Source organism: Antennarius striatus, chromosome 18 (genome assembly GCF_040054535.1).
Source record: "Antennarius striatus isolate MH-2024 chromosome 18, ASM4005453v1, whole genome shotgun sequence".
Taxonomy (NCBI): Eukaryota; Metazoa; Chordata; class Actinopteri; order Lophiiformes; family Antennariidae; genus Antennarius; species Antennarius striatus.
Genome location: NC_090793.1, coordinates 18260114 through 18284031, shown reverse-complemented (window position 1 = coordinate 18284031; position 23918 = coordinate 18260114). Strand labels below are relative to the sequence as shown.

The following is a 23918-nucleotide window of genomic DNA, read 5'->3' as shown; positions in this document are numbered from 1 at the left end:
CCCTGATACCGTAACTGACCCAAAACACTCCTTTCCTCCAGGAAAGCGGTGTGCTCAGTTACAGGTTTTTAAAAAGGATCAGAAATAGACATTAGACCAATTGGGTCTGACTGTTAGCAATTTGGAATTACACAGGCTGACATCTGTATTCAGTAGTGATCAGAGATACAGTTGAAGGTGGACATCTACAGTCTACAGTCAGTCTTAACAAGTCTTACATTATTTCTAAAAAGATGATCAGAAAATAGATCCATTTATTTTTGAATTATCAAGGAGATAAATACTGCCTGCATTCTTTATATTAACAGAACATTAATGTTTGAAAGCTCAGCTGATGAAGTCACAGCCCTAAGGTTCCACATGGAGATCATGAAAATATTACAAATAATTTGAACTCAGTTAAATGTTATTTAAAATAGTTTTGCCATGTGACCAGAGCTGGTGATAGACTTTCTCTCCCGAGATCAACGGGGTCAGAAGGAGTCATCATCGTGATGTTAACAGCCCACTATTTGCAGATGCTGGAATGATAATAGCTCAGAGAAAAAAAAAGAAAGGTACCCTCCTTTTCCTTCCCCGCCTTCCTCCCCCAACCTCTCGTCCTTTGCCGTCATTACGGATAACATTCCCGACAAAAGCCATTTGTGCCTCTGAAGTTCTCACAATTTAGCTCTCATGTGGGCGTTTCCTCCAAACGGGAAGAAAAGGTTTCAAGTCAAATCTTCTGATGTTTGCTGGGAGGTCAGCTCCAGCTGTAGAGAAAGACTGCAGAACAGAGAGGAAATTAACATCAAGATGTACATTTAGATAAATAAGACAAGAGCAGGGATGGCAACAGAAAAATGTTCTTTCATCTGAACTATTAGTGATGGATCAATCATGGATCCATCTTCAGGGGGAGTAGCCCCCCTGAGGCAATTAAAAAATTCATGGAAATATGAATGAATGACGACTAATTTGAAAAAACATTTTAATGTTAGCTGACAAAAGCATGTAATAATAATCTAACAATAAGATCATGATGTTATAATCGCCATAGTAGCAGTAACACACAATATTTATGAGGTTATTTAAGGTGTCATTACCCTTTTCTCAAGATGAAAATAATTTAGTGGGATTTCTATGGGGTTTAACGTACTGGTGAGACTTTTCTTTGGGTCCCAAAGGTCACAGTTTAAACGCGAACATATAATGTGAATTTAATTTCATAAGTAGAAGTATAAACTGATTAAAATGTTACATGGCTTGTGAATTTGTTTTTCATACATTTGCCCCTTGGACATGTAACCCGTTTCACCTCTTTTAGCCGCTATGTGTTTACTGTATACAGCCTGACAAAGTGTACACCAAATAATCTGCCATTCATCCTGCATGCAGCACTGAACCACAGGACAGCATGAGTGGTCGGGGAACAATAAAGTGTTAAATTAGTTTAACTGTTCTGAAACTTGGCAAAAGTTGTAGTTGTAGCTCAGACAACGATCAGAGCATCAGACCGAGGTGCCTGTTGTTCTGTGCGTGCTGACCCCGCTGATGACCCTGTGGGACAAACAGGAAGCCATTGATCTGAGGCCAAGTTCCCCAGAAAGCTTTTTGCCGCAGCTCCCAAGATTGTCTTTGTTCTTTTGACAGCCAAGAGATAATGATGATTTTTGGATTAAATTGATTTTATGACAGGGAGCTCGGGCCAGTTATGTAAGAGGTGAACAGCTCAGCCCTCATCGGGGCCAGAGAGAAGTGGATTCCATTAGGCAGGAATGTGTTTCAGGTTTTCCCTTTGATAAAAGTTTCTGCTGGAAAAAAATAGCATAAATCATTTGAGAAATGTGCTGCAAACATATGTGGATTCAAAAAATGGATAGATGTGCAGCCGCAACACCGAAGGAGGATCACTTTTTTTTTTAGCATCCAGCATCATTTACAATACATTGACTATAACTGTAAAATCAGTTGGATTCTCTCTTTATGGTGCAGAAAGCCTGCATTCATTCAGTGGACATCATTCCCTTGTCATACAACACAACCGTCATCATTGTTTTCTTTCATAAAGTAGAGGTTTATCATTAATATTATTATTGCACAGATGTAAATGTATTAAGAATGTATCAGAAAGTACTTATAAATGCATTTCAGTCAGACATTCATTAAAATATGAACCAAGTTTCCTTTTTTTCCTAAATCTTTCTTTGCCACTAGAAATACTAGGCATCATTTTTAAAAGAAATACAAGGGTTAGACATTTATTCACATTATACTTTAATGTTTTCAAGTCATTCTGCAAGAACGGGGCAACTGAAGAATGGTTTGTGTATGTGTGTGTCCCTTCTTTTTGAGCTAATGCATGACATGTCATGTTCAGCACATCACAAAGTTATATGTTCTTAAAAATAAGAATGAGTTTTAAATAATACTACTAAGATTCCATGTTGTTTGTGTCCTTGTCAACGAATGCTGGTTAATAGCAGCACACAAAAAAAAAATTACTCAAGTATTAAAAAGCACAAAAATAAACTAAAAGGCTAAGATCACAAAAGTGGTATCACCTTTTACTGTGTGTTCATTCTTCATTCTGTAAAATTAAAAAAAAAAGCTGGAAAAGAGTACATCCATCCACTCATGATTTGAAAATCAGTACTTGTCATTTATTGGAGGAAAGACTCATCAGTTCTGAAATAAATAAAGATGGTATCGGCCATTTCTGCAACCCTCATCAAAAACAACCAGTTTTCAACGGCGCTGGAAATAGTCTGACAGAAAACGTTTCCACAGTGCGACAGCAGATCCTCTACAGCACTGTTAAGGACGTCCATGGGGGGGGGTTCCTGATGAGTCCCACCTGTGCTGCAGGTACGCTCCACCCAGTGACCACTCCCCACTGCTGCTATGTTCATCCTGACAATGTGTGTGTGTGTGTGTGTGGGGGGGGGGGATGTCCGTTCCATTTCCTCTGTCCAACATCTTTATCCACCCATCTCAAGTCATGACTGGTCAACAGTCTGCTCTCGGGGGGGTCCTCCTGTCCAGCAGCGAGCCACAAACCAATCAGAAGCCCCTTGGCACTAGGAGTAGATGGTAATGACTTCACGACCTCCCCCGCGAACCAGAAGGACGCGGTCTAGACCATCCATCAGGACCTCCAGAAACTCCATATCTGAGAATGACGTTCGTCAGGGACACAACATTACAGCACACAGAGTCTGGCCTATTTTTAAAAATGTGTAAAATGTTTCCAGTGTTTATGGCAGCAGTCATAATAATTTTATATAATATTTTCTGAAAATAATACTCTAATACTTACAGGACAATTCACTTTTTTTTGGATAAATTCAGTGAATTCTGATGCATTTAAATTAAAGTGAAACTTCTGAGTATGGTATTACTGCTGTTCCTCATATATGTGACTTTTATCATGTTTGTTGAGTTGAACGTTTGAGTTTCTTGGTGTAAAATGGAAACCTTAATTTTTAAGAACTAGACTTACAGAAACTAGTTAGTGACACCACGTTCAACTTATTCAAGTGTAATAGCCAAACTTGAATGTTTTTTTTTTTTTTTAACTGACTCAACTTAATCAACATCTGATTGGTTAAGGATACAGTTTTCATCGCCTTTCTTGTTCTTCGGTGGCCCAGGCATGTTGAGCAAAACAAGCTGTGAATTCTGGGATTTCTCCACCACCACACCGTTCAGCCTCACAGCCGTGTGCATCCTCCGCACGTTGGACTGGTTGCTACATGAGCAGACATTGGTCAGAACACAGCAAGAGGATTTCATTTGTCAAAGACTCTTAAAATAAAGTTATTCAGTATAGAAATAAAGAGACAAAAAAATAAAAACCAAATAACTTTTAAAAAAGTATAAATTATGGTTACAGATCTAAGATTTTAAATCTTGACAAGTACAACACAATATAAAGTGAGCACAAATCAAAGAATTAAATTAAAGATCTCTATACTTTGATGCTTAACCCTAATAAAGTTGATCTATTTTCAGAAAAAACAGAGTTAATGTGAGCAAAAAAGAGGAAGAAAGGGACTTACAGATTCTCCCACTCGCTAGAGGAAGAGAAGAAAAACATCCATCATTAATTCTATAAAAGACTTGTCCTCAACGCGAGCAGCTTTGTGAATGATGCAGCAATTTAGTTTGATTAACTCAGTCTTCAGCTCAAAGCACATAAACAAATACATACACAGTCATAAATATCATGTATTAAGTAAACTTACGGTTTCATATTGAACAGATCTTTAACTCCAATGCTTTCTCTTTGTCTGGTCCTTTCGTGGACCAGCTTGTCTTTGGTCCAGGTCATGTGAACGTGTTCTGGTGCGGCACCTGCAGCTTTGTCGTTTGTCGTGGAGTGAGACGCAGTGTTTCGGTCGTGAATCAATTGAGCCTAAACGAAGGAGGAGACACGGGGCTTGTGTTACGTCATGGGATCTTTTTTTAAATTTTTTTAAATGCTAAAACGATGGATTTACGAGTCAAAATTAAAATTGTTCAATAAGACAAGATGAAATGTAAGATGTCATTTTGTGTGTTGTGTTTGGTGCAGATGAACACATTGATGAACAGGTGATGAACAGGCTCATGGTGATGTCAGCAAACACAGGAGAAGGATGGGTGGAAGACTGAAGCGTCTGAAGCGTGAACCATTTAAGAAATCATCACATGGATTCAGATTAAGGGAAATTAACACTAATAATTCTACTAAATTGCCTGTAAAGTTTACCTGGTGAAGGAGTCATATTATGGTGGTGAAACAATCATGAAATGATTTAGATGCACTTATATGATATCAAACGTCTTCATGTCGTGTGTTGGTAAAGGTTAAACTTCTCTTGTTTCAGAATTAGGTATTTTTTACACTTAGAACTGAGAAAACACATGAATTAAGAGATTGAGATTAAAGTTTAAGATTAAATTATTTAAAAAGGGTTAAATCTATATATGTTTACATTTTTTTATTTACTGTTCAAACTGCTACACTACTTTTTATATGAATATTTGCTTGTAATAATTATATTTTATTTTATTTGTCTTTCTGTAAAAGTGCTTCGAAATATCTATTGATGTGATTAATTTTTGCACTAATCTAAAAGATTTTTGCACAAAATTATAATCATTCTTGAACTTTTTGGCTGCTTAACTGACATATGGGTCACAGTTTTGCTGAAGCCTATCGCAGCTGGTTACGGATGAGAGGCGGGGTATATCCCAGATGGGACGCCAGGTGGGAGGAAACTGGAACCTGGACAGAACCCACACTGACACATGGAGAACATAAAAAGTGCACACATAAGGGAATGGAAGCCAGAACTTTCTTGCTGTGAGACGACAGCGCCACTCCGAAATTATAATTATAAATAACAAATGTATTACAAAACACACAGTTGTATGTGTGACTTGTGATACGTGTGATATAGTCTGAGGAGCTACTTGGAACTGTTGTTAATTAACAGCTTGATTAAAGACCATAGATGAGGAGTTTCTGTCTCTCTAGTGGCAGATTTGGTTCGCGCCTCTCATACCAGTCAGAATCCCCAGTGCAGCTACTGGTGGAAAGAGCAAACTGAAAGGATGGACAGCAAATGATTGAGTTCAGCCTCTGACACCTGTGCTGAAGCATGACAGATGCTGGGAATTAGTTATGATGATGACAGGACTGAATGACACCATGAGTGGCTGCTACGATCCTGAAGCATCTGCAGCTACCTCCTCTTCAGGTATGCATGAGATGTGGAGGGAAACCAACTTCTTCCTCCTTATGGAGCCACGCGATACATCTGTGATGCTCTGAATCTGAGTCCGTTGTCCCAACGTAAAGAAATTCAAAGAGAGATTACAGGGAGTTTATGCTTCAGAAGTGTATTACTATTAGAATCCACCGCCGATTGACCTTCATTAAGTTGCATACAGCTAAAAATGTCAATCAATGCGTGTTTGTGTCATGTTTCGAAGTGAGTTTAGAGAACGTTTTTCTGCGGTGGATGCACCGGAATGTGTCACAGTACCTCTCTCTCCCTCTCGGTGCGGGACAGATGCATCTGCTTCAGCATCTGAGACCTCTGCTCCATCATCAGCGTCTTCTCGTACGTGAAGGCGGAGATATCGCTGTCATGCTAGAGAACCGTATTGAACATTTCAAAGTCAGACAGTGTGTTTGCTGTAGCTAACGTTCTCAAAAATTACAACCTGGTGGGTAACACAAATACCACCCACAGGATAAACCATCTCGAGATGCAGGGATTAATGAGAGGAATGTACAGCTGTCTCACCATCTCTACCACCTCCACCTCAGCATCCAAACGTAGATGGTAGAGAAACAGCTGGAGGTCTTTCTTCATTTGGATGGAGTTGTCGTCCAACTGGGCCACTGTGAAAATTCGCATTTTACACTTCTTCCACACCTAAAGAGATTGAAGAGACATAAGAATCAACTGCAGGAATGTGTGGGTGTAAGTTTAATAACGTATCTATCTATCTATCTATCTATCTATCTATCTATCTATCTATCTATCTATCTATCTATCTTACACATTGCTGAGCTGAGGAGGGATGTGTGTGCACGGATCTTAGAAATGAAACTCCATCTATCAGTTTTTCATTCTTGTGAGTGACGCTCTTTCAAATGAAACTGTTAGAATGCAAAAGATGCTAAAGTTGCAAAGTTGCAAAAGCAAACGACTTGTGAAATACCATAGTTTTCATTTTCATTTTACTTAGGTTTTAAACCCTTATTTTTGTGGGAATACCAAATCAACCCAATCTACTAGCTGTCAAAGTTTATTTATGTAGTAAAGTTATGTATTCAGTACACTGTATTAAATTTTCCTCATCATAAATGTTAAATCTACAAACACCTGCTGTGCACATATCTACATATAACAAAAAGAAGACACCTTGTGTTGACTCAGCAAAAATGGCAGCAACATGAGCAGTCCGCCATCGTGAACGATCCACCACACGTCGATGGTTCCCCCTTTCAATCGGTCTTGGTTGCTAGGGAAATGGTCGATGTTCTTAGCAACCATCAGAGCCTGGTGAGCTGCCGTTGTTTCCCTCACCGTTTCTGTTGAGAGAAGTTGATTTTCATAGCGTGCTGTTTCATATCTGTCAGACACACATCTCTCCTGATGCATTTATGTAGTTTACCAATGAAATTTTTCCTGGCTGAGGAATCCCTGGCTTGTTTCCAGGCTGCGGGCCAGGCCATTAGAACAGCATTGTGTTTCATTCCTCCCAGTCCTGCTGATTGGATGAGGAGGGAGAAACCGTCTCTCAGGTTGGATGACACCACCACATGAGAGAAACCCTTGGTGCGATCTTCAGCCATGCACGCCTTCAGGTTCTGCACAGAGAAAGTGAAGTAAAGAGAACATGAGTAGAGATTAAAAAAATGTTTAAAAAATTAGAGCTGCTTTACTGTTAAACACCAACAGGTGGCGCTGCTGTTACTTCATGTAGTTTATGTCCATGGCTCCTATGAATACCTTGTTTAAATCCCTTTATATGAAGTTATTACATAATGCAGTGTTTTCCTCAGGTTCTGCTATCCATAAAAAAAATATAAGCGCAGATTTAATTTTATATTAGTCTACACAATATGTTAGTGTGATTATTTTAGTTAAAAATAGCCTCAGTTCTTTTTTGCCACAAGGAGATGGAACTGCTTGCTTGAATACAAATGAATAGTATAGTTGTAGTATTGGGAGCAGATAGTTAAAAATAAATAATATTAAAATACATATATATAAATGAATCCCACTCCAGTCTCAAAGTAGGTCAATATGTCCCCCCAAATAAGAAAATATAAAGTGTTGAAAATCCAATCACTGATTTTCTGTTACTGTTGTTGTAAACCTAGTAAATGTTCATTTCACTTGTTATAGTGCGGAATCCATGTTAAAGTGTTCTACCTGTGTCTAAATTTGATTTTATTTTGTCCTGACTGACAACAAAACAAGTGCAGTAAAACCATTAAATTGACAGTAACTCCAATAAAATAAAAATGTTTTGCTTTTTTAAAAATATGTTTATTTAACTAATGCTGAACTGATGACACACCAGGAGCTTGTTATACAGTTTATGGAACATTATTGCTCTTTGGTATGAGTGTTTGCAGTGTCGTCATTATAACATGAGTAACCGTTCATTTAAACTGAGTTTACACCTGTCTGACTTGAAGCATCACCAAACCTTTAAACTTCAGGTAACAAGCAAAATTCACTAAAGTTAATGAATCCATCACATTTTGGACTAACGTTTTTTATGTACACTGATAGCAATATTTTCTCACACAGACGGATACACTGAATAAATGGCTGCTGTAGTCCTGACTTTAATGCCTAAATAAACAGACTGTGACCCGACCGCTGACGCTGAACGCAGGTGAACGTAATGACAAACCAGCTCTGCTGTCTTCACATCGTTCCCTCGGGTCATGTAGGTTCCCTCCAGCACCGAACAGATGATGGTCAGTCCCTTTCCTGCTTTGAGCTGCGTAGTTAAGGACAGGAGACGAGGGTGTTTCACCATTAGGTCCGAGCCCAACTTACACATGACCAACAGCTGAGGCCTGAGGAGAGAAAAAGTAATGAATGAAATACAAGAGAAAAGTCCCTTCAGAAGCAAAAAAGGATTCAAAGTAACTCCTGGTTTTTAAGAATGTCCTTTGGCTTCATTATACTTTATACATGTAAGCATACCTCCAGTTTTTGGTGTGTGGTGGAGCTTCCTCCAGCCGGATGAGAGCATAGCGGGCTGCATTTAAGGAGAGGCCTCGAATCCCGTCACCCCACTCCTTCACTGCCCTACAAGTAAATAATCCAAAACCAGAAGGTTTCACTTGTTCTCAAAAAGTTAAAACATCCAGAAGAGACTGCAAAAAATTGTTTTGAAACATTTCTTTTGGATGTTCAGCACTGGTGCAGAACTCATGTTATATTTGTACAAAAACATTTTTGTAGAAATAGATATTAGCTGTTTTTGCTTGAACACTAGCAGAAATGGTGTCCTTAAAGCAGATTTGATGTGATTTCTTGACCCGAAATCTCCAAACTTACCCTTTGTACTCAATATACTTGTAGATACAGCTGGCGATTACCACGGCAACCAAAGCATAATACCAGGAGCAGATGAACATGAGAGAAAGACACAAACTCATGCCTAAGAAGGACAGGGTCCTACAGGACACACATAGCACATGTGTTATTACAGGTTTAAGGACAAAATGTGGTTTTAAATCTTAAATCTTGATTAAAATTTACAGGATTCAGTATGAAGTTGGTTTTACCAGTGATAGAACTTGAAGCGAGGTCTCCAGTTCGGGGTGCGGAGCAACGTTTGAATAGCACAGGCCAGGTTAACAAACAGATAACACATGAGGAAAAACCTGGAGGAGGACAAGATTATTTAAAAAACAGACAGAAAGGTGATTAAGCTCATAAAGCTTTGACAGTTTAACCAAACCTTTTTATTAAAAAAAATAAAAAATCAGTCTTAACAACATACATGGAGAGGATGGGAGCCACAGCATCAAGAGAAGCGATGAGAATTCCAATTTCACAAATCCCGACTGTGAGCAACAGAGCCCAGGTGGGTTCATCATTAGCCTTCCCATGACCAAAGACCTGACGAAGACAGAAACAAAGAACGATGATACCATTTTTCATCACATTCTACTTTACTGTATTTTATTCATTATATTTTATTCTATTCGTGAGGGATCGGTTTAAATATTACAAAAAAAAGGAGGCATTTGATAGATCATATTTTCTACAGCATTCCCCACATACTTTATCTCCACATATTAGCAGCAAAGTGAAAATTCCATCTTGTCAAGTAAGTTAAATTTTGTTATTTAAGATCAGAACAATAAAACGATCTCCCTCATCATTTGAGAATAACCTGTAAAAGTCAGGTTGTGGAACAAAGAATGGAACAAATTCAAAAGTTTTTCAGACACTGACCTGTAAGAATGGGAGGATGCCATCCCTGGCGATGGCCTGCAACAGCCGGGGGGCGCCAGTGAGGCTCTGAAGTGCTGCCCCACAGCAAGAGAAAAAAGAGCCAATCACAATTACCCATGGTGAGGGCCATGCCAGTATACCGATCACTGGGTTCACCTTTACTGAGTAACCGAATCTGAAAACACCCACAAGCACACAATCAAACGGTGTTACGTCGATTAAGTCACTCCTGAAAAATTGATGCACGCTCTCATCAGCACACGTCAAGTCATTTAGTCACTTATCGAACATGATAGCAAGCTTAAGAGTCAATGACAAACCTTCACAAGGCCTCACACGTATTTTAATTTGGAAGAGATGATTTTTGAAATATTATTTTAATCCACAATATCTTTTCTAAAATTTAGCTTCAGACTATCATTTTCTGTAACTTATTTTGGTAGCATTTTAGCAACAACTGGAGAAACTCATTTTTCTCATTATTTCTTTTATGATATAACAGAAAATAGGGATATTTAAGTTATGCCAATGATTATTTTTTTTAAACTTATTACATCATGAAAACCTAAAAATAAAATCAAGTTACGATGAGTAGGAAGTCAATTAGCAATACACTTACTTGTCTCTCAGCACGACTCCTTCAATACAGGCTCCAAATAAAACCACAAAGGAGATGTCTGAGCATGGAGTTAAGGTGGAAATGCCAACAGTGTGAATTAACTTTACAGAAACAGGCAGATCTGAGAGTTTACTGCAATTATATACAAAGAAAACTGATAGAATTAGTTCCTGGTGACCAACTAACAAAACCACTTCCACTTGCATTTACTTCTTGTACTGTGAATACACTGCATGACTTGTGCACATGCTTAAAGTCTAGTGGATACAGATGAAGGAGCTGGTGAGAATAGCCACTATGGTTCCTATTGGTATAGACCTCTGTGCATCTCGGAGGTCACCTGACCTGTTAGAACCAGCCATTATGCCTGAAATAAAACATACGCAGATGAACATGTGGAAGAACAGAACATCTATTATCAACACCAAAGAACATTTTACATCAGCTGTGACAGTATGAGTTTACTTGTAAAGGAGTAGCAGAAGTAGTAGAAGGAGTAGCTTCTTTAAGGAAATAGACAGTTTGGCATCGAGGAAACGTTTTGTCATAAATGTTTATTCTTCTACTGTCATAACCAAACTTCTTATTTGATGTTTTAGTTCCTTATCTTCCTTTCATAGTAGTGTTAAATTGATTTGTGCATGAACAAAGTGATAGAGGAATCAAATTTATCATACAAGAACTACTATATTTCTTGTTTGATTATATACTGTATACAGTAATTATTCTAGCTTCTGATCAGACATACTTGTTTTTTTTTATCTATTCCAATGAAACAGAATCAGTCTGCAATTAAAAAAGCTTTTAACTGACTTTAATGCAGAGGTATGATCCATATCAAATCCTCTATAGATTTGCTACTTGATGGAGTTATACTGTACCTGTGACAGATGGGAAGTATATTCCTACCAGCAGAGTAAAGTAGGTGGCGATGTCATTGATGACATATGCATTATAGATATCGGTGGGCGTGTCTTGGACTGTTACTGAAGGCAGGCTTTTCTTCTCTACGAACGTCCCAGCCGCTCCATAGTCACCCCACAGGTTGTCTAGGGGAGAGAGAGGGAACATCAGCTGATAGGATACGAGTCAGAGGAAAGGTCAGAACCTCTTCTCTCCTCTCCCTCTCACCTTTGATAACTCCACTGCGCATCCCAGGTATGGCCAGCATCTCCGTCAGGTTGTTGGACATGAAATATTCATCACACGTTGCGTTGGGGTATTTACTGTCACAGAAGATGTCCCATATGTCGGTCCGCATCGTGTTGTTCTGCACTGTTTTTGCACATGTTTCAAAGTTGACATTTCTCAAAGATCGGTTGCCCAGCAGACAGACACTGCAGAGCAGAGAGAAGTGTAGATGGGTTCCGTTAGATGGGCCCCCGGTTCTCTGAGATTGAGATGCCTGAGATCAACTGAAGCATTAACTGATGAAAGATTAATCTCACACTTTGGCAGTGGTTGGTTGCCTCTTAAAGTTCTTGAAGCCTGTAGGTTCAGATCCCAGGGGAAAGAGGGAATGTGTCTCCACTAATTACAGAAAACCCTGCAGCTCTGCCCCCGGGTGTGCTGCTGCATGAACCTGAACCTGAACAGACCTCCACTTCTCTTTTTTGGCTAAAAACAATGAATGGAAAGTTCTGGTGCCAGATTGAAAATAAATTCCCTTCACATCTGGATTGAATAACAAACCCTTTAAGTTGTATAAAACATCATAAAATCATATCATAAGATGTTCACAGCTAACAGTTATTGCCAATGATAAGCCCCTACCATCAGTTCTGCTTAGACATGCTGATGTAAATAAATGCATAGTAATGTCTCATTGGATGCATGGTTGAAATAGCAGGAAAATGATGTCAAAAAACATCTGGAGACTCAACAATGCAATCAGTCAGGGTTGTCTTCTGTCGTCCGTAGGCAATAGGCATTTGTTCTCTATTTGTCCGACTGTAGAATATATAACTGTGCTGAACTGTCATTGATGTCCAGGGAAGCATTTCCCCCATCAGTTCACAGGAGTTCAAGAAGTCAGTGGCTTTAATTTTAATATATTATTTAGGGATTGCACGCACAATGCCTGAAGGTTGGTATAAGACCCATTCTAAATTAATATTTAAAATGATCATAATACCAGGTAGAGCCACAGTAACAACCTGAAATCTGCCTCTGCCTGTCAGCTCTCACTTAGATCACAACCTACAGCAGTTTATAGTGTAAAGTAAAGTACTGTAATGTAAAGGAAAAAAATTCATCTGTACATACATGAGTGAAGTCATCTGAAATTTAATTGTATTTACACAGAGATCATACAATATCCCTGACAAAGGAGATGTCAAACCAATGCAACAGCATCTACTGTAGTGGGACACTCTTTTCCCTTCCCTCTTATATAACAGATCATCCCCCCCTTTGTTTGGAGGATAAAACCCCCCTGGACTTCCTGCCATCTTTCAAATATGAAAACAATTTAATTGGATTCTTCTTGTTGGAGATTACTGGTAACTCTTCAACCCTTTCAGTTGTGAGTCGCACACCAATGTCCCATCCCAGATCTGCCCTACAACTTGCCAGCTTTCTCATTTATAGCAAAAAAGATTTTGGCACTGTAAATATCTATTCTGTCGGCCAAGACGTGGGACAAGAATTCACCTGATTTAGTCACTCACTTGAACTCCGGTGGTTCAATGATCGTCTTGATCGCTCCTGCATAAGTAGCCATGATAGAGAGCACCACGCAGGCCAGGAAGACCAGGGACAGTTTGTTCACGTATCTGCAGAGAGATCAGGTGTAACTGGGAGCATATCTGCTGTTGTGTGCTGTGTGTGTGTGTGTGTGTGTGTGTGTGTGTACTTACTTCACCCCTACAAACACCACCAGTGCCATCAGGACCAGACAACACGTGCCGTAGATCCGCATGTTGTTGGACATTGCCGCATCTTCACCGTCTTTAAACACAGTTGCTGTTGGAACGATGTATATCTGGCAGCGTGGAGACAGTTTATAGAGTGAGTGTGTCACCAGTATACAGCTAAAGTAACACAACTGACCTCTTGTTTGTGCTAGAGCTAACATACCAGAAGAATTTCTATGGTGCCCAAAATGTACAAAGATCCAGCAAAGGTGTTCCCGAGGTAAAAGCAGAGACCCACTGCTCCTCCAAATTCTGGACCCAGTGATCTAGAGATCATGTAGTATGCACCACCAGCTTTTGAGAAATTAAATCAAGGTCAGGGCAAGTATAGACTTTATATCTTACTTACTTTACAGACAGTTCTTCTCAACAAGAGACATGCAGAAGATACTACAGAAAATAGCAGAGCTTTTCTAGTACAAACGGTGATTGGAGATCACTGCAAGAGCCATTTAATTTGAACATGGCATAGGCAATAAGGAAAATAAAGAATTTAATATTTTATATTGTACCTGGAACAACTCCATTGGTTGCAATGGCGCTCATTGATATGGCTGTGAGTAAGGTCTGTATGGTGAGAGAGATCAAAGATATTAACAGAAAAGAGATGGCAAGAATAGAGAAATATGTTCCCCATCTCTGGAACTCACTATCACCCTAACTTAGAAATATCCATTCACTCCCCCATTTCAAATCACAAGTGAAAACACATCTTTTAAGACTGCATATTCCAGCTGAAATCTATTGCTCTTTGTATTGATTGTATTTATTTTTATTTGTTGATTGTAAAATGTGTAATCTTGTACGGTGACCTTGAGTGTCGAGAAAGGCGCCTTTAAATAAAACGTATAATAATAATAATAATAACATTATTATTATTATTATTATTATTATTATATTATTAATAATGTTATCTTTACTGAAGTCATCTCTGTCAGTTAACAAAAGAGGCCAAACTTGTCTTTTTTTTTTACATACAAAACTTGAAATAAACTTGGATGAATAGTTACTGGTTATCAGTTACATTTCCGTTGCTATTTTCTTGTCTATCAACTTGAATAATGAAAAAGTGCTGTAAATGTAATACTGAAATATTGTTAAGAAAAAATTCAAAAGCATCATTGTTACTTGTTTTTGATCATTATAAAGTGTGTAGATTACTTCCTAACCTTCATTCTCCTCCAGGACAAAGAGACCAGTCATGGTTTCATCACCTAAGACTTTGTGAAATAACATCCTGTGTGAGTGTGTCCTATCTCAAATTAACTGCTTGTAAAAACCAAGAACACGATCAAGAACATGATCATCGACTGCAGAAAGACAAGCCCAACGCACAAGGAGTCCAATTTATCAGTGGTCAGCCAGTTGGATCCATCTAGCCTTACAAACACCTCAGGACAAACGTTGATTCAACGTTTTAACTTCCTGATAAAAACACAACAGCCTTCTTTCATTTCACTTTCATAGAACAAACTTTATGCGTTTTCTAGCTGTGCTTTGAAAATTTCTCTTAGTGCAAAAAAAAGTATTTGATGGTCCAGTCAAAGCTTAACACAGTCGGCTCTGCTTTAGTACTTATTGATTGTTACAGGCTTGATCGGTCCTTAATTCTATAATGATCTCTCATATACCATTTATCTATTCTATTTTAGTGGTTATTAAGTTCTATGTGTTTTATACTGCAATCTAAATCTACCGGGCATAAAATAAAATTAACTTTACCATTTCATCCTGTCTTCTTCTGCCTCATCCCCTTGCTGTCCTGCCTACAAGCTCCAGCTCTGAAGATCCATTAGAGTCCACAATAAACTTTTTAATTCATTTATTCTACTTTTGAGTCTGCAAACTGTATGCAGAAGTTTTTGTTGCTGGATGACAACTTTTTTTCAATAACAACATCGAAAAATGGGGAAAGTTTGAACACATATAACATCCCATCACGAGGGTTGAACTTTTATGTTCACACTTTCGTAACAGTTGCCTCTCTGTTTACCATGGGAGCTACTGACGTACAAGCAATGTTCATGAAAAGATGAATTTTCTGCTTGTTTCAGTGCTTTCACTGAGTTCTGATTATCACAGAAGTTAAAGAACATCATAAAGTCATAGCAGGGTGCATTCATTTCCCCCAGCCCCATTATTGTGGTATGATTAGACTCAGTTTTTGACATGTCATTTTATGTTCAGGCATTGGAGGACTGGCTGAGATGAACACACTGATGCTGTGTTTGTTTTTCACATACGGATCTCATTTTAAACCTGTCCTCCCTGCTTTTTGACCACGTAGTCTCTGCTAATGATCAGCAGAAAATTACCGAGTTTTAGGTTGTTATGTTAATGAATGACTCACACAGATGCAGCACATTGAGACGATGGCGAAGGATCCCAGGATTCCTGCCGTACCAACAATCCAGGTGAGACGTAGGAAGAGAATCACACCGAGAATGTTCTGCATGCAGGGCAGGTAAACTCCGATCAAAGTTCCCATCTGGGGGACCTGTGGATGGGTGCACACACAAATACACAGGTAGATTTTTACTCCTGTTGCAAGCTAAAAATGAAAGAAACATTAATCATGTATGTCCAAAGTAAAAGATCTGCAGTAGCTCATGCTGAACTTTTTATCTTCTTTTCAAATGCATCCATCCCTACCTTCTGCCTCAGCACAAAAAAAAGTCTACAAACCATAATTTTAAGTTTCAAATTCCTTGCCCTTTACTTTGTGCCTTCTTGACTGCATTCAGCCGCGAGTCTAAATGATGGGATGTTCCTGATGCTGACACATCGCGTCTGATGCTATTCTATTTCCGTCCCTATGCAGGCGTCAGATCCCTCTTTGATGCTCTAAGCAGAAAAACCACGGCTATTATTCAGTGTGGGATTTTCAGTGAAACGTCGTCAATGCTTCCACACATCACCAAACCAAAAAGTCTAACTGTGTGTTCAATCGAAGGGCGTAGCTGCTCAGCCTCAGCATCACTCACGGAAGGGAATGTTCTTACTGGAGGATATTTATAATTTCATATATTTTGACTCGCTGGAAGAGAGGTGAGGATTCAGTGTTTCCAAAGAGGGATTTTATTTCTAGCAGAGTTGGAAGAATGAAAACGAACCAAGATACAAAGATAAAATAAATTATAGCAGGTGAGTATAAATTAATAAACAGCTTGACTTATATATGCATTTTGTTCTACATTGCTATTTTACCATGATGCAGTCCTCTAATGAACTTTATTCCGCGTAAAACTGTTGCAATCCATACTCTTAATGATTAAAAATAAAAACAGCTACATCTGGGGTTTCTTTCTTGGCTGTACAGCTTTGATAATTTTCATCTCTTTATTGTCTTATGGTCAAAGGGATGTTGTAATCAGTAATCTCAAAATTGACGCCAATCTTTCATCTAGACCATTAAAAATGAAGCTACATACTGGCCATTTGGTTTGACATCATAACAAAGATCCTCTGTAACAACAGACCTATTACAAGTTGTGTCCTGTCTGTTCTGAAAGCCAAAAAAATTGATCAAGACTGGGTATAATCCTGTTTCATGCAGCCTGTTCATGGTGTTAGAGTCAAGTTAAAACTGGAATGGAAGCTTCATTGTTGTTCTTCCTCTCAACTGGCAGCGGAAATGGAATAAAACATAGTATGACGATTATGTGCGCTCCTTACGAGCAGGATATTTAAAAAAACAACAACAGCTGACTCAAAGACAAAATTCAACCAAATTGATCTTCATATTGAGGAGACACCACAAGGTCTGCAAGCCTGTTACAAGATTGGTTTGTTCAGGAGCCAAATGGATGTTTAACACATGATCTTTCATCGTTCGTCTTGTTACTCTTCATAAAGTGCATCAAATGAATGTTGACACTTCTGTGGTGCGTGTCCCAGCTCTTTCACTTGTGGAACACTAGTCTTGTATCTGAAATTAGACACTGAGGCAGAATTGTGCTCTAGTTGGTTTGTTCAGTGTTAAGTTTAAAGGAGGCAACGCAGAGAAGGGTCCTCACTCTGGCACTGCTGTGTTAGATTGAATTCCTTTCTAAAATTTAATTTTGTGTGACTTTTCTGTATGAAAAATGTTGGTTTAGAGCCAGAATGTCTGGAAATTATTAGATGACAGTGAAAAATCTGCGCAGCATTTACGCTGGTGACGCAAGCAAAATGATAGGTCCTAATTATTTTAGAGATCTTTAAAAGAAAGACCTTCAGAAAATGTTGTATCTCATGCAGATAATACATTCTCTTCTTTTAAACTGAGCAATTCAAATCATGTGATATCTCCTCAAAAGATGAATGTCGGCAACAATAATGAATGAATATTCAGATAGAGGGGATTATTGATGCAAATCAAAACGATAAAAATAACTGAGCGAGGATGTCTAATTGGAATAACAGAAATCAGATGCACACAAAAAACAACAACCATGTAGCTAATCCATCACAGCTGAATCTGTTTTATCTGTCCTCGATGGGAATAGGAAGTAAACTGTATACTTGAGAGGAACTGTTACACACATCATTCTTATTACACACCTCTTCAGTCAACTCGCCCTGACAGCCTGGTGGACTATTTAAACGGTAAATATTTCCCACCCCACCCACCCCCGTGTGTGTCAATGCTACTGCTGTTCTACACATTTTGCTGCTTGCCTTTCATTCCCACCACCACCAATATCCACCTACATGTTTTGTTACTTTATGATAATTAATATTGCACACTAATGTGTACAGGCTCTGGTGGGTGCACATACATTTGCTAATTGCTCCAGACAAACGTTAGATCTCTTCGTGCCCTTGATTCCATGAAAAATCAGTAATAATAATAATAATAATAATAATAATAATAATAATAATGAATAATAAATGTGGGGTCCATACCGTCACACGGACCTTCCTGACCCCATCCTCATTCTCAGCCTCCTCATGCTCACGAACACCCTGGGTCAGGTTGGTGTAGTTGGCCAGCTTTTTGAGAAGTGAAGACACCATTGGGGTGCTGTCCATTTCTTCCTGCAGATAGATGAAAACCTTAATAAAGCTCATACAGAACAAACACACAGGCACATTCACTCACTTTCTTAACTGTCTATTCCGGGGGTTTTGGGGAAGTTTGACGCTCATGCTTGGTGGTGTTAAGGCGGTTTATTGCAGGGCTTCATAAAAAACAAACAACCAGTTGCATTCACATAAATGCCTATGAACATTTTAGCGTCTCCAGTCCAGTTGTATCACGTTTTTAGTGGTTGGGAAGAACCCACACAGACATTTGGGGATGAACTGAACCCAGGACCCTCTACCTGTCAGAGAACAGGGCTACCTACTGCCCAACTGTGCTTATATTAATACAGATGATCATTTAGAACCAGAGGGTGGGATCATATCCTACCTGTTTTTTTATCCCAGTGATATCCACAATCGAGAAAAAATAAATATATATATTACTGTATATATAATTTTTTTTTTTTTTACTCAGGTGGATGGTGTGCATTTGGTGAATTTAGTCTTACCTCAAACAGGGCCATGTTCTTGCCATCATAATATTGTTCTCTTTCTTCATCTGAACTGTTAAACGGACTGGAACATCTCTGAATGTCATCTCCTTGTGGGAAACACAAAAATAAGATGTACTTTAGTGACAGAGCAGCCATAGAACAGAGGCCCTTTATTAACAGATACTGGTGCAACATCACTAGTTGCTGCCTGTGCTTAATTCGTCTATTTCTATTGAACTGGCTGCAACACAAGAAATCTCCCTTCTAACCCTTTCTTGTAGAAACACGCAGGTAAGTAAAAAGTGTATAAAAAGGAGACTTCACATAATTTAATAGGGAAAGCCCAACAACTTCTGTTTGCTGTGTGTCAGAAGTGAGGTGTGTTCAGACTGACATCCCAAGTGAAATACTTAAAAATTTAGGGGAAAATAATGTAAACTCTGTTATAAAATGGGCAAAGATCGTGTCACTTTGTTGCTAAAACAAAATGCTTGTTGGCTGCAAGCTGTTTAATGACTGTAGAGATGTGAAGCATTTCATTTAACTTGTTAACTCCTTGCAGGAAAAATCCTCTACTGACAACTGCCTCTCTATTTGCAGTGTGTGTGTGTGTGTGTGTGTGTGTGTGTGTGTGTGTGTGTGTGTGTGTGTGTGTGTGTGTGTGTGTGTGTGTGTGTGTGTGTGTGTGTGTGTGTGTGTGTGTGTGTGTGTGTGTGTGTGTGTGTGTGTATGCAAGTGTGAGTTTGTCAAAAAATAAAAGAAGTCAAAAGCAGGACATCTTGGTGCCAGACTATGCCTATCCAATAATGTTTAGGTGGTTCCTAGATGACGACAGCCTTGATGGCATTCATGACATCATGTAAATCCATACTGGTCTATGTATTAGTGAGAACGATGTGCATGTAGCACCACAGGCTGTACAGGAGCTCACTGATGCCCAGAGCCAGGTCTGAAAGGAGATCCCCCCAGGCCACTGTCTGCTGACTTAGCAGTTGCATGCAAAGATATTGTCTTCAGTGCTTGCAGGTGTCCACAGTACTTTGTCCCATTGTGCATTATAGTAATGAAATTCATACAAGTTAGACAAGCCTGTGATGAAGATTTTGACTGTTGTTACAGTACATTCTTCTTATTATACAATGTACATCAGTAAGATTTTCAACTTCATAATTCCTTTATGATTTAAGAGTTTATTTTTCTTAGCAGTTAATCAAATTTATTGTATACTGTATTATACATGTGATAATTTTTTGTGTGGAATACTGTTACAAACAAGACCATGTTCATGGGACTGCAGGTACTTGGTAGTGAAAGTACTCATGGTGGAACATTTAGGAATCACACCTCTATGCAAAACGGGGAAAAAACGGGAAAAAAAAAATGTTTTATTTGTGACTCATGGAAGTATATCTTTTGTTTGGCTTGGTGTTTGTGGATTACATGTTTAAAACATGAAAGACCAGTTGGGCTGGTACACACACACACACACACACGCACACGATTGAGAACATTTTGGATTGTTTGGCAGTTGGCGCACCAAAGTGATGTTGCGTGTGATAAAGGCTGCACTAAAACATGGACGCAGCAGAACCGGTCGTCAATATTTATCATCCTGCTTAGTTTACTTACTGGCTCTGTGCCAGCATGTTAGCACCCAAGTTCCTGAATCTCTGCACAGGAAAGACGTCAAGACAGCATGACAGCCTCTGTTAGCAGATATCTTGACCCACCTGGCTGGGAAACAGTGCTGCATGTTTGCGTTTCCGTCTTAAGTCTTCAGTGTTACATTCACAGAAAAAGACCAGTAGGTCAAGAAATGGATTCCAAACACAACTAACACTTTTTACCATGATTCTATCGGAAGTTTGTCTCATTGGGCACTTTTGTACGATTAGAAAGATATCCTTGATGTGTGCGTGAGTGTTTGTGTGTGTGTCTGACCTATTGCTAAATATTTAATATTCCATTTCCCCTCCAAGTCATTGTTGATGGTGCCAAACGACATTTCCTGGTTGTGACAGTTAAAGACAAAAGAACTGCAGAGCAGCAGACATGTTGACCTACAGTAAATGAAACGAGACACTTGTGACTGGACACTGCTTTGGAAAACGATGGGACTGAGATTTTGTTGTTTTTGCATAGATGGCATCTTGTCAAATCAGCACATATGCACTAACATTTTGTTTTAAGCACTGACTGTTCCTGACTTCTCCTTTCACCCAGAGGAATGGAAAAAAAACCCACTGACCTGCTAATGAGGATATTTGTGATCTTTTACTGCTCCTTCATTAACGTGGTATGCTAGCCTGAAGGTGCATTCAAGAACCACAGAGCTAAAATGTGGAACAGACTTTTCTGCTTTAATAGATGCATGAGGAGAAAAAATGTTTTTAAATGGTCCTACATCTGTAAAGAACATGCATTTGTGGGAAAAGCAGCCAAACTCAGAATATTGGCTGCTCATCCAAATGCATGTTCCTGAAAAATGTGGCACAATTTAAAAAGGGAATACACAGGTTTTTCAGTGGTATAAGATTTATTTCCAGAAGGCATCATTACAACAAAGACATAATCTACCTTAACACAAATTTCCTCACTTTTTTGTGTGTTGTTTATTTACATCAAAGGTCATGATGATTCAGACAGACTCTTACGTGATGATCTGCAAATAATCAATATTGCAGATGTGAGATGTAGGTTTGGATGACATATTATAGGACAAGTAATAGGATTTGCAAAATTCAGCAACAAACACTGCATCTACACACTGACATTTAAAATTTGCGTTTTTGCAAATAAACAAATCGAAAAAATCAGGAGGTTACGAATGAAGCAAGATGGATGAAATACAAGAAAGGTAAAGATTTGTTCAAACTGCTGGAGCACAACATGTGCACATTTAACAGTTTATTAGAGATGTGGTCTATGAAATAATTTGTGTTACCTACATCTTACCTGTTGTGTACGTTCCACAGGTTAACATAGGCAAGTTATTATTCTTTTTTTTTTTTAATCCTTACTGTGCAAAAACATCAGAATCTCATGTTATGATTGTAGGATCTCTGGTACTATTCTTGGAGGTAAAATAATAAGGCTCCAGAGATATAAAATAAAGATACTGTCAAAAGTCGATCATTTATTTTCATATTTTACTCAGTCTGAGTTTTGGTGACTCATGTTGTTCTAGTTAACAAGTATAAACCACCATCTTTCAAACACACTAATCCAGCTCTGGCAAGTTCCAGCTAGTTGAATAATTTCACACTCTGATGATGCATGTCCACATGTTTTCAAGTGTATAAGGAATGTTGCTGCTCAATGATTCACTCATTTTTTTATGTCTTTCTTTCACACAGTGTATGATGGGATAGGATGCAGAACTGAAAATAGACCTTCCAAAAGCAAAAAAAAAAGAAAAAGATCTTACAGACTTTTCCTACCTGAGCTGTGTCTCTGCAAATCAGCCCCATCCTCTTCAACCTGAAAAAGTTTCCCTAAGTTGCTGACTGGTTTGCTGCCTCCTGCTGCACCCGCAGAGCTGCTGCCGCTCTCCTCATCCTCCACCGGCACCACAGTGAAGTTGATGGGCATTTTTGGATCTTCAGCTGAATCTATGAAGGCTCCGGGGCCCAGCAACCACAACTATGATGCAAACCTTCTGATGAACTTTCAGTGTCACAGAGAAGAAGAAAAAAAATGTTCCCGGGAGGAATTCCTGCAGAAGGTTTAAGGCCTCAGTGAAGACAGCTAAGGTTTCACCTTGACCACAACACAGCTCTCAAACTCGTCTGCTTCCTTTTCTCACTGCTGTGCGGTCAGATGTGCTTTCAGTGAAGGTGCTGTCTCTAGCACATGAGGCTGGTCAAAGTCCTGCAGAGTCTTCACTTTCTTCTTGTTCCTTCCTCTCCCTTCCCCCTTATCCAAGACTAGAACCCCATGTGATCCTCTATTTACCGTATGAATAGAGGTGAAATCCATACATGGAAAAGCTTTGCTGCTCCTCCCAGAATTCTGACCATCCCACTTCTCACATTCACCACCTTTTGCAAAGTCAAAAGGTGGTGAAACATATGCTGAAGTTTCAGTAAATGTGTCCAGGATATCTTCAAAATCCACATAAACTAATAAACGAAAACGTCTCGCAAATCCAATGAAGAAAAATAACTTTAATCTCTGGTTTCATTTCCTTTTCTCTCCTCAGGCTGGGAGTTTCCACCTCTGTCTTCCTTCAGGTAAACAAAATGGGTGTTGCCTTTCTCACAATGCATTATGGGTACTGGTGAAGTGAGAGAGCGACACCACATGCTCACATATGCACACATGCTGGAGTAGCAAAGGAAGCACCTTGGATGTTAACTTTCCTGTGTGTGTTCTCTTAAGTTCCTGACAATGGGCACAAGCACACATGAGTTGTTTTGTTTTTAAGAGAATGACTCATGTTGTGGCGTTCTTTCACAAGGTTTTTAAAAAGTCTTTGCCAGTGTTAAAAGTAATATGTAAAGGTAATGCATGATACATTTCACCTAATACAGTGTAAAACTGCATTTACATGTACCAAAATCAGCTCTTTATATATTTTTAGCTTGTTTGACCTATGCCCCGCCGTTCCACAATGTTCTGAGCATTTGATGCATAATTCATGAAAGTGTAAAATATATTCAATATGCTCAACAGAATATAAGGGCTCCAATGGAAATTCAAGATAAAAAGTCCATTATATAATGATAATGTCTAGTCGTGGCTTTTTAAGGCTATTCTTCATTCTTCTTCTTCATTATGCCGCAAAAATAAAGTTAGAATTTTATGAGAAATTTCATTTATTTAATCTTGGGTAATAGAAGGAGTAGTAGTAGTAGTAGTAGTAGTAGTAGTAGTAGTAGTAGTAGTAATAGTTGTAGGAGTAGCAATAGAA

At 38.8% G+C, this 23918-nt stretch overlaps 1 protein-coding gene across 3 annotated transcripts; it reads right to left on the bottom strand.

The window, feature by feature from the left end:
* Positions 1–1083: 1083 nt before the first annotated feature.
* Positions 1084–23549, bottom strand: LOC137611971 (solute carrier family 12 member 7-like). Of its 3 annotated transcripts, XM_068340220.1 has the most exons (27): positions 22447–23549; positions 19022–19113; positions 18393–18524; positions 15856–16002; positions 14018–14072; positions 13669–13799; positions 13449–13573; positions 13260–13364; positions 11722–11927; positions 11472–11639; positions 10859–10957; positions 10591–10648; positions 9972–10146; positions 9514–9632; positions 9296–9394; positions 9066–9185; positions 8709–8813; positions 8410–8578; positions 7156–7351; positions 6903–7072; positions 6279–6410; positions 6015–6122; positions 5716–5802; positions 4227–4396; positions 4041–4055; positions 3597–3730; positions 1084–3151 (listed from the first exon to the last, which is right to left on the bottom strand). In XM_068340220.1, exons 1-27 carry the CDS (start codon positions 22595–22597, stop codon positions 3060–3062), a joined length of 3360 nt encoding a protein of 1119 aa, XP_068196321.1. In that variant the 5' UTR covers positions 22598–23549; the 3' UTR covers positions 1084–3059. The 3 variants fall into 3 exon arrangements, with proteins under 3 accessions (XP_068196321.1, XP_068196323.1, XP_068196322.1); XM_068340221.1 differs by lacking the exon at positions 5716–5802 and having other exon boundaries at positions 1085–3151; XM_068340222.1 differs by lacking the exons at positions 18393–18524; positions 19022–19113; positions 22447–23549 and adding an exon at positions 16191–16237.
* Positions 23550–23918: the final 369 nt, after the last annotated feature.